Source organism: Oncorhynchus mykiss, chromosome 28 (genome assembly GCF_057628025.1).
Source record: "Oncorhynchus mykiss isolate SJ-2025 chromosome 28, ASM5762802v1, whole genome shotgun sequence".
NCBI classification, from domain to species: Eukaryota; Metazoa; Chordata; class Actinopteri; order Salmoniformes; family Salmonidae; genus Oncorhynchus; species Oncorhynchus mykiss.
Window position 1 is genome coordinate 6847179 of NC_143049.1, and position 15073 is coordinate 6862251.

General features: G+C 44.4%; 1 protein-coding gene across 1 annotated transcript in view; it reads right to left on the minus strand.

The window, feature by feature from the left end:
• LOC110508394 (sterile alpha motif domain-containing protein 10) overlaps positions 1-15073 on the minus strand; it is a 107278-nt gene that overhangs the window by 16838 nt on the left and 75367 nt on the right. Inside the window, exon 3 of the mRNA XM_021588899.3 lies at positions 9814-9982. Coding sequence (XP_021444574.2) covers positions 9814-9982 — 169 coding nt within the window. The remainder of the gene's footprint in view (positions 1-9813; positions 9983-15073) is intronic.

Below are 15073 nucleotides of genomic sequence, written 5' to 3' on the forward strand. Positions count from 1 at the left end.
TACCACCAGTAACAACTAACAACCCATGTAGGCTACCACCAGTAACAACTAACAACCCATGTAGACTACCACAAGTAGCAACCAACAACCCATGTAGGATACCACCAGTAACAACTAACAACCCATGTAGACTACCACCATTACTAAATAACAACCCATGTAGACCACCAGTAACTAACAACCCATGTAGGCTACCACCAGTAACAACTAACAACCCATTTAGACCACCAGTAACAACCAACAACCCATGTATGATACCACCAGTAACTACTAACAACCCATGTATGATACCACCAGTAACAACTAACAACCCATGTAGGATACCACCAGTAACAACTAACAACCCATGTAAACCACCAGTAACAACTAACAACCCATATAGACCACCAGTAACAACTAACAACCCATGTAGACTACCACAAGTAGCAACTAACAACCCATGTAGGCTACCACCAGTAACAACCATCAACCCATGTAGGATAGCACCAGTAACAACTAACAAACCATGTAGACTACCACCAGTAACTACTAACAACCCATGTAGGATACCACCAGTAACAACTAACAACCCATGTAGACCCCCAGTAACAAATAACAACCCATGTAGACCCCCAGTAACTAACAACACATGTAGGCTACCACCAGTAACAACTAACAACCCATGTAGGCTACCACCAGTAACAACTAACAACCCATGTTGGACAACTACAAATACCTAGGTGTCTGGTTAGACTGTAAACTCTCCTTCCAGACTCACATTAAACATCTCCAATCCAAAATTAAATCTAGAATTGGCTTCCTATTTCATAACAAAGCATCCTTCACTCATGCTGCCAAACATACCTTCGTAAAACTGACCATCCTACCGATCCTCGACTTCGACGATGTCATTTACAAAATAGCCTCCAACACTCTACTCAGGAAACTGGATGCCATCCGTTTTGTCACCAAAGCCCCATATACTACCCACCAGTACGACATGTACGCTCTCGTTGGCTGGGACTCGCTTCATATCCGTCGCCAAACCCACTGGCTTCAGGTCATCTACAAGTCTCTGCTAGGTAAAGCCCCACCTTATCTCAGCTCACTGGTCACGAAAGCAGCACCCACCCGTAGCACGCACTCCAGCAGGTATATCTCACTGGTCACCCTCAAAGCCAATTCTTCCTTTGGCCGCCTCTCCTTCCAGTTCTCTGTTGCCAATGACTGGAACGAACTGCAAAAATCCCTGACGCTGGAGACTCTTACCTCCCTCACTAGTTTTAAGCACCAGCTGTCAGAGCAGCTCACAGATCACTGCACCTGTATATATTCACTGTATTTATTTATTTATCTTGCTCCTTTGCACCCCAGTATCTCTACTTGCACATTCATCTTCTGCACATCCTACCATTCCAGTGTTTAATTGCTATGTTGTAATTACTTTGCCACCATGGCCTATTTATTGGCTTACCTCTCTTATCCTACCTCATTTGCACATGTTGTATATATATTTTCTACTGGATTATTGACTGTATGTTTGTTTATACCATGTGTAACTCTGTGTTGTTGTATGTGTCGAACTGCTTTGCTTTATCTTGGCCAGGTCGCAGTTGTAAATGAGAACTTGTTCTCAACTAGCCTACCTGGTTAAATAAAGGTGAAATAAAAATAAATAAACAAAAAGGTTAGGGTCAGGGTCAGAGTTATGGTTAAGGTTAGGGTTTAGGATAGGGACGTTCCACGGATCCTGATAGCACTGGCCTACTGTGAAGTCAAAAACAGTTTATCCACATCTCTCCCCACCAGAGAAACAAGAATAACACAGTTGAGGTGTCATAATACCAATAAAACCTAGTGGTCAAACAGGAAATTGGTTTCAATCATTTTTACATAATTGATTTATCCCATAGGGAACTTTAGAAACACTTAAAATAAGAACTGTGTTTCGTGTCGGCCTGGCGTGATGTTTTGATAACCATGTCAATCTCTCTCTGACAAGGTGATGTTGCCTTTATATTTTGGTTCAGTATACACTACCAGTCAAAAGTTTGGACACACCTACTCATTCAGGGGCTATTCATTATTTTTTTACTATTCTCTACATTGTAGAACAATAGTGAAGACATCAAAACTATGAAATAACACGTGTAGTAACCAAAAAAGTGTTAAACAAATCAAAATATATTTATATTTGAGATTCTCAAATGCCACACTTTGCCTTGATGACAGCTCAAATAAAGTGTTATTGGTCACATACCCATGGTTAACAGATGTTATTGGTCACATAGACATGGTTAGCAGATGTTATTGGTCACATAGACATGGTTAGCAGATGTTATTGGTCACATAGACATGGTTAGCAGATTTAATGAGAGTTTAGCGAAATGCTTGTGATTCTAGTTGACAGTGCAGTAATATCTAACAAGTAATCTAACAATTCCCCAACAACTACCTAATACACACAAATCTAAAGAGGTGAATGAGAATATGTACATGTAAGTATATGGTTGAGCGAAGGCCGAGCGGCATAGGCAAGGTGCAATAGACGGTATAAAATACAGTATATACAGTACATATGATATGAGTACTGTAAGATATGTAAATATTATTAAAGTGGCATTATTTAGAGTGCATTGTATGAAGTGACTAGCGATCCATTTATTAAAGTGGCCAGTGATTGGGTCTCCATGTAGGCAGCAGCCTCTGAGTTAGTGATTGCTGTTTCGCAGTCTGATGGCCTTGATATAGAAGCTGTTTTTCAGTCAGCTTTGATGCACCTGTACTGACTTTGCCTTCTAGTGGTGTGAGCAGGGGTGGTTGATGTCCTTGATGATCTTTCCGGCCTTCCTATGACATCGGATACTGTAGGTGTTATGGAGGGCAGGTAGCTTGCCCCCAGTGATGTGTTGTGCAGACCGCACCACCCTCTGGAGAGCCTTGTGTTTGAGGGAGGTGCAGTTGCCATACCAGGCTGTGATACAGCCCAACAGGATGCTCTCGATTGTGCATCTGTTGAAGCTTGTCAGGGTTTTCAGTGACAAGCCAAATTTCTTCAGCCTCCTGAGGTTGAAGAGGGGCTGTTGCGCCTTCTTCGGCACACTGTCTGTGTGAGTGGACCATTTCAGTTTGTCTGTGATGTGTACGCCACCTTCTCTACTGCTGTCCCTTCGATGTGGATAGGTGGTGCTCCCTCTGCTGTTTCCTGAAGTCCACGATCAGCTCCTTTGTTTTATTGACGTTGAGTGAGAGGTTGCTTTCCTGACACCACACTCCGAGTCCCCCCCCCCTCATCTCTTCCCTGTAGGCTGTCTCGTCGTTGTTGGTAATCAAGCCCACTACGGTTGTGTCGTCTGCAATGACTGAGTTGGAGGTGTGCATGGCCACGCAGTCGTGGGTGAGTAAGGAGTACAGGAGTGGGATGAGCACGCACCCTTGTGTTGCCCCAGTGTTGATGGTCAGTGAAGTGGAGATGTTGTTTCCTACCTTCACCACCTGGGAGCAGCCCGTCAGAAAGTCCAGGACCCAATTACACAGGGCAGGGTTGATACCCAGGGCCTCCAGCTTGATGATGAGCTTGGAGGGTACTATGGTGCTGAATGCTGAGCTGTAGTCAATGAACAGCATTCTAACATAGGTATTCCCTTTGTCCAAATGGGATAGGGCAGTGTGCAGTGTGATGGCGATTGCGTTGCCTGTGTACCTGTTGTGCCTGTGTACCTGGGTCTATGGTGGTCGGTAAGGTGGAGGTGATATGATCCTTGACTAGTTTCGCAAAGCACTTCATGATGACAGAAGTGAGTGCTACGGGGCGGTAGTCATTTAGTTCAGTCATCTTTGCCTTCTTGGATGCAGGAACAATGGTAGCCATCTTGAAGCATGTGGGGACAACAGACTGGGATAGGGAACGATTGAATATGTCCGTAAACACACCAGCCAGCTGGTCTGTGCATGCTTTGAGGACATGGCTAGGGATGCCGTCTGGGCCAGGAGCCTTGCGGGGGTTAACACGTTTAAATGTTTTACTCACGTCAGCCACGGAGAAGGAGAGAGCGGGCGGTGCAGTCCTTGTTAGGGGGCCGCGACGGTGGTATTGTATTATCCTCAAAGCGGGCAAAGAAGGTGTTTAGTTTGTCTGGAAGCGTGACGTCCGTGTCCGTGACGTGGCTGGTTTTCTTTTTGTGGTCTGTGATTTCCTGTAGACCCTGCCACATACGTCTCGTGTCGGAGCCATTGAATTGCGACTCCACCTTGTCCCTGTACTGGCATTTCATTTGTTAGATTGCCTTGCAGAGGGAATAACTACACTGTTTATATTCAGACATATTACCAGACCTCTTTCCATGGTTAAATGCACTTTCACTTCTGCGCGAATGCCGCCATCCATCCACGGTTTCTGGTTAGTGTAGGTTTTAATAGTCACAGTGGGTACAACATCTCCAATGCACTTCCTTATAAACTCACACACGGAGTCAGTGTATATGTCGATGTTGTTCTCTGAGGCTGACCGGAACAGCTTTCCACACTCTTTGCATTCTCTCTACCAGCTTCATTTATTTTTTAACCTTCATTTATCCAGGTTTTTCTCATTGAGATAACATCTCTTTTCCAAGAGAGACCTGCTCCAATAGCAGCAGGGGGAACACCGTTTCAGACATAAACTAACACAATATTAAACAAAACTATAGACTAACCATAGACTAACGTACAGTACAACAATTACACATAACGTCACATAAACAAAATACTAAAAACAGCTGTGCTAAAGACAATTACACTCTTCTATGATATTTACATCGATCAAGTGTTAAAACTCCACCAACGAAACTAGATCATCACATTTTTAAATGTTCAGGAGAGAATTCCAGGACCACGGAACTGAGTAACTAAAACTATTTCTACCCTGACCTGTTCTAATTCTTGGTACAGTCAAAAGCAAATGAAAATGGGACCGTAATTGATATTTATTTACCGACCTGATTAAAAAAGAACAGAGATAAAATGGCATTTTACCCAACATGGCCTTAGAAATCAGTGTATACCAGTGTTTAAGCCTACGCAAGGTCAATGACGACCAGCCAACAGCGCTGTAGAGATCACAATGATGTGTTAGACGTTTCTGATTTGCTATGAACCTGAGGGCTGCATGATATACTGAATCAAGTGCTCGCAGGGTAGTGGCTGAGGCCTGCATATACACCACCGTGTAAAAGTTTGGGGTCACTTAGAAATGTCCTTGTTTTTGAAAGAAAAGCACATTTTTTTTTGTCCATTAAAATAACATCAAATTGATCAGAAATACAGTGTAGACATTGTTCATGTTGTAAATGACTATTGTAGCTAGAAACAGCTGATTTGTTATGAATATCTACAGCTGAAGTTGGAAGTTGACATACACTTTAGCCAAACATATTTAAACTCAGTTTTTCACAATTCCTGACATTTCATCCTAGTTAATATTCCCTGTCTTAGGTCAGTTAGGATCACCACTTTATTTTAAGAATGGGAAATGTCAGAATAATAGCAGAGATAATTATTTATTTAAGCTTTTATTTATTTCTTCACATTCCCAGTTGGTCAGAAGTTTACATACACTCAATTAGTATTTGGTAGCATTGCCTTTCAATTGTTAAAGTTGTTAAATTGTTTAATTTTTAATATTTTTTATTTCACCTTTCTTTAACCAGGTAGGCCAGTTGAGAACAAGTTCTCATTTACAACTGCGACCTGGACAAGATAAAGCAAAGCAGTGTGACACAAACAACAACACAGAGTTAGAGATACTAGGGTGCAAAAGAGCAAGAGGGTAAATAATAATATGGGGATGAGGTAGTTGGGTGTGCTATTTAAAGATAGGCTGTGTACAGAGGCTGTGTACAGGTACAGTGATCGGTAAGCTGCTCTGACAGCAGATGCTTACAATTAGAGAGGGAGATATAAGACTCCAGCTTCAGAGATTTTTGCAATTCGTTCCAGTCATTGGCAGCAGAGAACTGGAAGGAAAGGCTGCCAAAGGAAGTGTTGGCTTTGGGGATGACCAGTGCAATATACCTTCTGGAGCGGGTGCTGTGGGTGGGTGTTGCTATCATGACCAGTGAGCTGAGATAAGGCGGGGCTTTACCTAGCAAAGATTTGTAGATGACCTGGGGCCAGTGGGGTGGAGAGTGATATGTAATGAGGGCCAGCCAACGAGATCATACAGGTCGCAGTGGTGGGTAATATATGGGGCTTTGGTTATAAAACGGATGGCACTGTGATAGACTGCATCCAATTTGCTGAGCAGAGTGTTGGAGGCTATTTTGTAAATTACAACGCCGAAGTCGAGGATTGGTAGGATAGTCAGTTTTACAAGGGTATGTTTGGCTGCAAGAGTCAAAATTGGGTCAAACGTTTCGTGTAGCCTTCCACAAGCTTCCCAAAAACGTTGGGTGAATTTTGGCCCATTCCTCCTGACAGTGCTGGTGTAACTGAGTCAGGTTTGTAGGCCTCCTTGCTCACACACGCCTTTTCAGTTCTGCCCACAAACTTTCTATGGAATTGAGGTCAGGGCTTTGTGATGGCCACTCCATACCTTGACTTTGTTGTCCTTAAGCCATTTTGCAACAACTTTGGAAGTATGCTTGGGGTCAGCGTCCATTTGGAAGACCCATTAGCTTTAACTGATGTCTTGAGATGTTGCTTCAATATATCCACATAATTTTCCTCACACATGATGCCATCTATTTTGTGCACCAGTCCCTCCTGTAGCAAAGCACCCCCACAACATGATGCTGCCACCCCCGTGCTTCACGTTTGGGATTGTGTTCTTCGGCTTGCAATCTCCCCATTTTTCCTCCAAACATAACGATGGTCATTATGGCCAAACAGTTCTACTATTGGTTCATCAGAGCAGAGGATATTTCTCCAAAAAGTACGATCTTTGTCCCCATGCAAACCGTAGTCTGACTTTTTTATGGCGGTTTTGGAGCAGTGGCTTCTTCCTTGCTGAGCGGCCTTTCAGGTTATGTCGATTATAGGACTCGTTTTACTGTGGATATAGATACTTTTGTACCGGTTTCCTCCAGCATGTTCACAAGGTCCTTTGCTGTTGTTGTGGGATTGATTTACATTTTTCACACCAAAGTACGTTCATCTTGTGGGAGCAAAACTTATGACTATGATTACATTTCCATTATTAGCAGCATCTAGGCTGTCCACTTTGAAGAGCTTAGGCAGAATGGCTATATTAGGAATGGAACATATAGGACCAGGGCCTCGCTACCATTATAACCTATACAGCTTTCAGATGTCGGCGTAAACAAGCAAGAACTGAGATGAAAAGATAGTGATGGAGAAAGGTCAAGGGAGCTTTTTTCATATAGAGGGAGGGGACTCTATACGTTATGTAAAGACAGAATCCTATAAAGGCAGGACTCTGTAATATGAGAATTCTGTTTTTTCCATGGAGGGGCTCAGCTCTGTTACTGTAACGGTTTTCTTACGTTGAAGGAGAGGACCAAAATGCAGCGTGGTTAGTGTTCAACATGTTTAATAAGGACAATAAACGTGAAAAATACAAAACACTACTAAATACAAAACAACAAATGTGGAGGAAAAAAAAAAAAAACAGTCTTATCTGGTGCATAGACACAAAGACAGAAGACAACCACCCACAAAGTACCCACAGAATATGGCTGCCTAAATATGGTTCCCAATCAGAGACAACGATAGACAGCTGCCTGTAATTGAGAACCAATCTAGGCAACCATAGACATACAAACTACCTAGAAAGGAAACAGCCCCATAAACATACAAAAAACCCTAGACCAGGCAAAACACACAAATCCCCCATCTCATACCCTGACCTAACCAAAACAATAAAGAAAACAAAGATAACTAAGGCCAGGGCGTGACCGTTACGTTCATAATAAAGACTTTCCATGGAGGGGCTCGACTTTGCTACTTTGTATTAAAGTCTATTTTGAAATCACAAGTTCTAGTAATATTTCTGAGTCAATATTCCACCACAATCTCTAGGAGACAGAATGTGTCTCCTTTCTGAGTGGTATGATGGCTGTGTAGTCCCATGGTTTTTATACTTGCGTATTGTTTGTACAGATGAACGTGATACCTTCGGGCGTTTGGAAATTGCTCCCAAGGATGAACCAGACTTGTGGAGGTCTACAATTTTTTCTCTGAGGTCTTGGCTGATTTATTTTGGTTTTCCATGATGTCAAGCAAAGAGGCATTGAGTTTGAAGGTAGGCCTTGAAGTACATCCACAGGTACACCTCCAAATGACAAATTAGCCAATTAGCCTATCAGAAGCTTCTAAATCCATGACATCATTTTTTTCGCACCAAAGTACGTTCATCTTGTGGGAGCAAAACTCATGACTATGATTACATTTCCATTATTAGCAGCATCTAGGCTCTTCAAAGTAGACAACATAGATGCTGCTAATAATGGAAATGTAATCATAGTCATGAGTTTTGCTCCCACAAGATTGTCACGCCCTGGCCATAGAGAGGCTTTTTATTCTCTATTTTGGTAAGGCCAGGGTGTGACTAGGGTGGGCATTCTATGTCCTTTTTTCTATGTTTTTTTGTATTTCTGTCTTGGCCTGGTATGGTTCTCAATCAGGGACAGCTGTCTATTGTTGTCTCTGATTGAGAACCATACTTAGATACCCTTTCCCCCCCACCTGTTTTGTGGGAAGTTAACTTTGTAGTTGTTCAGGGCACATAGCGTCACTGTTATTTTTTTGTTCTTCGTTTTGTCGGTGTCATTTTTTAAATAAAGTTAAGCTGTACGCTTACCATGCTGCACCTTGTTCCAGTCCTTCAGCCAGCCGTGACAAAGATGAACGTACTTTGGTGCGAAAAGTGTAAATCAATCCCAGAACAACAGCAAAGGACCTTGTGAAGATGCTGGAGGAAACAGGTACAAAAGTATCTATATCCACAGTAAAACAAGTCCTATATCAACACAACCTGAAAGGCCGCTCAGCAAGGAAGAAGCCACTGCTCCAAAACTGACATAAAGCCAGACTACGGTTTGCAACAAATTATGTCAATTAGCCTATCAGAAGCTTCTAAATCCCTGACATAAATCCCTGAATTTTCCAAGAAATTTAAAGGCACAGTCAACTTAGTGTATGTAAATTTCTGACCCACTGGATTTGTGATACAGTGAAGTATAAGTGAAATAATCTGTCTGTAAACAATTGTTGGAAAAAGTACTTGTGTCATGCACAAAGTAGATGTCCTACCCGACTTGCCGAAACTTTAACGAGAAATGTGTGGAGTGGTTGAAAACGAGTTTTAATGACTCCAACCTTAGTGATTGTAAACTTCTGACTTCAAGTGTACATAGGCTTCCCTTTCTTTCCCAAAAACACTGAGTTCCTTCTTTCTTAGCTCACATTGCATGAATGGTCTTTACATCTGCTAGTGAGAGACTGTAACCCGCTTCCTAAATCCGACAGTTGAAAAGCTAAGCTATGGAAGCAGAACTAAACAGAACTATACAACTTTTTGGGATTTGGTTTCTCAGGATAAGCCTTTTCAGAGCCCTGCATGAACTGGTCCCACACATTCCTGTGAAAGCGTGGTGGGAGAAGGTCACACATTACCTGTGATAGCATATGGTGGAAGAAGGCCACACATTACCTGTGATAGTATATGGGGGGAGAATGCCACACATTACCTGTGATAGTATATGGTGGGAGAATGCCACACATTACCTGTGATAGTATATGGTGGGAGAATACCACACATTACCTGTGATAGTATATGGTGGGAGAATGCCACACATTACCTGTGATAGTATATGGTGGGAGAAGGCCACACATTACCTGTGATAGCGTGGTGGGAGAAGGCTTCTACATAGGTTAGGTAGTTGTGAGGACAGTGTTTCTTTAGCCACTTGCAGACGTCCTGTTGGGTCCACAGCACCACTGGTTTGGACAGACTGGACAGCGTAGGGCTGGTGTGGTACACAGTGAAAGCTTCTCCTGGATGCAGCTGAAACACACATGGGGGTTACTGTGTGTGTGTGTGTACAGTATATGTTTACATTGTGTGAGACCATGGCAGGAAGCATAACCTTTTTTTATGATATGATGTTTTGTTGTGTGAATGTACTCTGTGTTGTGACTGAGTGATTGTGAACATTATTTCTGGTGACAGAGTGTGTGTCCTTTGTATTATCTTTGACTCTTCCAGGTCAGCTGCCTTAGTGCTCCCAGCAGTGTGATGGCTGTGGGCCCTGCTGTGTGAGATATGACTGTGTCTGTCACCTCTGTTGAGATAGCTGTGACATTGCTGTCGACCCTGCTCCTGCTCCTACACTCTCACACATGCACGTACATACACACACACACACACACGCACACACACACACATTGCTCGTCCTTTATTCAGCTGGCATAATTACAGGGTTGAATATGTCCATTCATAAGGTCAGTGACCGTTAATAAGGTCAGACCAGAGCCAGCATCTCTCTGATGGATTACATTCATACATGCCTCCCATTAATCCAGCCTGTGATTGGCCCAGTGGTTGAAGCAAGGCAATCGGCTAACATCCTTTAATTCCATAAAATAAGCCACACAAACAGAGTTTTTAAAAGGTTCTCCACCATCACTCAATTTGATATGGCCAACAACGGGTAACTGCCAAAATAAAGAAAACCAACATAAAGTGTCTTAGTAGGACGTTGGGCCACCACGAGCCAGAACAGCTTCAATGCGCCTTGGCATAGATTCTACAAGTATCTTAGTAGGGAGTTGTGCCACCACGAGCCAGAACAGCTTCAATGCACCTTGGCATAGATTCTACAAGTGTCTTAGTAGGGCGTTGTGCCACCACGAGCCAGAACAGCTTCAATGCACCTTGGCATAGATTCTACAAGTATCTTAGTAGGGCGTTGTGCCACCACGAGCCAGAACAGTTTCAATGCACCTTGGCATAGATTCTACAAGTGTCTTAGTAGGACGTTGGGCCACCACGAGCCAGAACAGCTTCAATGCACCTTGGCATAGATTCTACGAGTATCTTAGTAGGGTGTTGTGCCACCACGATCCAGAACAGCTTCAATGCACCTTGGCATAGATTCTACAAGTATCTTAGTAGGGTGTTGTGCCACCACGAGCCACCAGAACAGCTTCAATGCGCCTTGGCATAGATTCTACAAGTATCTTATTAGGGCGTTGTGCCACCACGAGCCAGAACAGCTTCAATGCACCTTGGCATGGATTCTACAAGTGTCTTAGTAGGGCGTTGGGCCACCACGAGCCAGACCAGCTTCAATGCGCCTTGGCATAGATTCTACAAGTATCTTAGTAGGGTGTTGTGCCATCACGATCCAGACCAGCTTCAATGCGCCTTGGCATAGATTCTACAAGTGTCTTAGTAGGGCGTTGGGCCACCACGAGCCAGAACAGCTTCAATGCGCCTTGGCATAGATTCTACAAGTGTCTTAGTAGGGCGTTGGGCCACCACGAGCCAGAACAGCTTCAATGCGCCTTGGCATAGATTCTACAAGTATCTTAGTAGGGCGTTGTGCCATCATGATCCAGACCAGCTTCAATGCACCTTGGCATAGATTCTGCAAGTGTCTTAGTAGGGCGTTGGGCCACCACGAGCCACCAGAACCGCTTCAACGATCATTTGCATAGATTCTGCAAGTGTCTTAGTAGGGCGTTGTGCCACCATGAGCCACCAGAACATCTTCAATGCACCTTGGCATGGATTCTACAAGTGTCTGGAACTCTATTGGAGGGATGTGACTCCATTCGTCCACGATAAATCCCATCATTTGGTGTTTTGTTGATGGTGGTGGAAAACACTCTCAGGTCTTGCTCAGAATCTCCCATAAGTGTTCCATTGGTTTGAGATCTGGTGATTGAGACGACCGTGGCGTATGGTTTACATCATTTTCATGCTCATCCAACCATTCAGTGACAACTCGTGCCCTATGGATGGGGCCATTGTCATCCTATGTGGGCATAGCCATGGTAGCCAAAATAATGGCTAAAATAATGGCCTGCCCAGCATTATTATACATGACCCTTAGCATGATGGGATGTTAATTGTATGTACACACACACACACACACACACACACACACACACACACAGTGTGTTTCAGCTGCATCCAGGAGAAGCCTTCACTGTGACTGTGTACCACACCAGCCCTATGCTGCCCAGTATCCTCCTGATCTTCTCTCCATTCCTCTCATTCCACGACCATCCATCAGGCTTTATCTCCTCTCTTATCTTTTGTCTCTCTGCCTGTCTCTCTCCTTCCTTCCCTACTCTGGGTTTATAGCCATTCATGAAGCTGTGTCTCCCCTTGGCCAGCTCTGTGCTGTAAAAACTCACCCTTAAATCCTAGATACCTACTTCTAAAACCACAGAGCCTCTCATTCATTACACCAGAAAGAGAGGAGGGGGAGGTGTGTGTGAATGGGTGGGATCTCAACCATGTAAAAGCCATCTTTGACTGATTATCCCAGTCAGAGGATAGAGAGGGGAAGCGCTGGTGTAATGAGTGCGCTGAGAGTCGGGAAGCAAGTACAGGGAGTGAGTGTTTTAATAAATAAACACGAAACAAACGCACCAACATGAAACAGTCAATATCACCTGAGGAAAGAACCAAGGGGAGTGACAGATATAGGGAAGATAATCAAGGAGGTCATGGAGTGTCAAAAGACGCTGGTGCACGATGGTGACAGGCGTGCAGGATAATCAGCAGCCTGATGACCTAGAGGTCAGTGAGGGAGTATAGGTGACAGGTGTACAGCTTGATGACCTAGAGGTCAGAGAGGGAGTATAGGTGACAGGTGTGTAGTATAATCAGCAGCCTGATGACCTAGAGGTCAGAGAGGGAGTATAGGTGACAGGTGTACAGCCTGATGACCTAGAGGTCAGAGAGGGAGTATAGGTGACAGGTGTGTAGTATAATCAGCAGCCTGATGACCTAGAGGTCAGAGAGGGAGTATAGGTGACAGGTGTACAGCCTGATGACCTAGAGGTCAGCGAGGGAGTGTAGGTGACAGGTGGGTGAAAGAGATTGTCTTAAATGAAAGATAATGTCAATCCTCTCTGGGCTCCATGTTTTATGGTTGGTATTGTGCCTGGTCCATGAGTATTGGTAGCAATTGTAGAATACTAATGGAATGCTAATGTGTAATCTTAACTCATTCTTTGTCATCTCACCCTCTTTTGCCATGCCAGTTTCTTTTCCTAGATGTGTTCCCTTGTTCCCCTTGTCTCTTTGATTCGTTCCTGTATTCATGTCTATTCCCTTTCTCCCCTGTCCTCACTCTTCTCTCTCTGGACTATATTCATTCCCCTGTTCCAATCCTTCAACCACCTCTCCTTCCTGCCTTTCATTCTAATGTTGTTCTCTAATGTCTTTCACCTCCTCTACTCCCCATCAAGTCCATTACTCTCCCTCTCCTCTGACTCTCTATACTCTCCTTGTCCTCTCCCCCTCCCTCCATCTTGCCATCCCTCTCTTTCTCCCCTCCATATCCCTTCCTGCACCTTTTTTCCTCACTTCTCATTTCCCCTCCTTTCCTCTCAGCAGCTCGACCTTGAGTTCTGAGTTTCTAGCGGTCTGTCTGATTGTCTGGTGTATGTGTGAGAGAAAGAGTTTGTGTCTTTGCCACTGCACGTCTTTCTGTGTGTGTCCTCTGTCCTCCAGTGGCGCTGAATCAGTGGAGCAGACTCAGAGGATTCCAGGGCTCCCTCCACGCCCACCAATAAGACATTCAGCCTCCTCCCTAGAGCCTGCAAGTCCCACGCCCTCTGCACCTCAGACACACTCCCCTGCCCCCTGACACATACACACATCCCACCCTCATTTATAAAAAGGGCTCAGCCAATTAGCAGAGGAAAGCCCTGGAGGTGTGTGTGTATGTGTGAGTGTTACAAAGCAGAAGCAGCGTAGACAGCAGTCACAGCTTTCTTAACACTGTTACCACTCTCTCCCAATTCCTCTCCTCACTCTGCAACCCATCTCTTGCCCTTTCGCCTCTGTCTATCACTCTGTTGCTCTTCTTTCACGCTCTCTTCACACTCCCTTCCCTTTGCCTACCCTCATCTTTGACCTTCTCACTCCTCTCTCTCTCTCTCTTCCCTTTTCATTCTCTTTCTCTGCCTCCTTCTCTCCTCTCTTCCCTTTTCATTCTCTTTCTCTGCCTCCGTCTCTCTCCTCTCTCTCTTCCCTTTTCATTGTCTTTCTCTGCCTCCGTCTCTCTCCTCTCTCTCTCTTCCCTTTTCATTGTCTTTCTCTGCCTCCGTCTCGCTCCTCTCTCTCTTCCCTTTTCATTGTCTTTCTCTGCCTCCGTCTCGCTCCTCTCTCTCTTCCCTTTTCATTGTCTTTCTCTGCCTCCGTCTCTCTCCTCCCTCTCTCTTCCCTATTCATTGTCTTTCTCTGCCTCCGTCTCTCCCCCTCTCTCTTCCCTTTTCATTGTCTTTCTCTGCCTCCGTCGCTCCCCCTCTCTCTTCCCTTTTCATTGTTTTTTCTCTGCCTCCGTCGCTCTCCTCTCTCTCTCTTCCCTTTTCATTGTCTTTCTCTGCCTCCGTCTCTCTCCTCTCTCTCTCTTCCCTTTTCATTGTCTTTCTCTGCCTCCGTCTCTCTCCTCTCTCTCTCTCTCTTCCCTTTTCATTGTCTTTTTCTGCCTCCGTCTCTCTCCTCTCTCTCTCTTCCCTTTTCATTGTCTTTCTCTGCCTCCGTCTCTCTCCTCTCTCTCTCTCTTCCCTTTTCATTGTCTTTCTCTGCCTCCATCTCTCTCCTCTCTCTTCCCTTTTCATTGTTTTTCTCTGCCTCCGTCTCTCTCCTCTCTCTCTCTTCCCTTTTCATTGTCTTTCTCTGCCTCCGTCTCTCTCCTCTCTCTCTTCCCTTTTCATTGTCTTTTTCTGCCTCCGTCTCTCTCCTCTCTCTCTCTTCCCTTTTCATTGTCTTTCTCTGCCTCCGTCTCTCTCCTCTCTCTCTCTTCCCTTTTCATTGTCTTTCTCTGCCTCCGTCTCTCTCCTCTCTCTCTCTTCCCTTTTCATTGTCTTTCTCTGCCTCCGTCTCTCTCCTCTCTCTCTCTTCCCTTGTCAT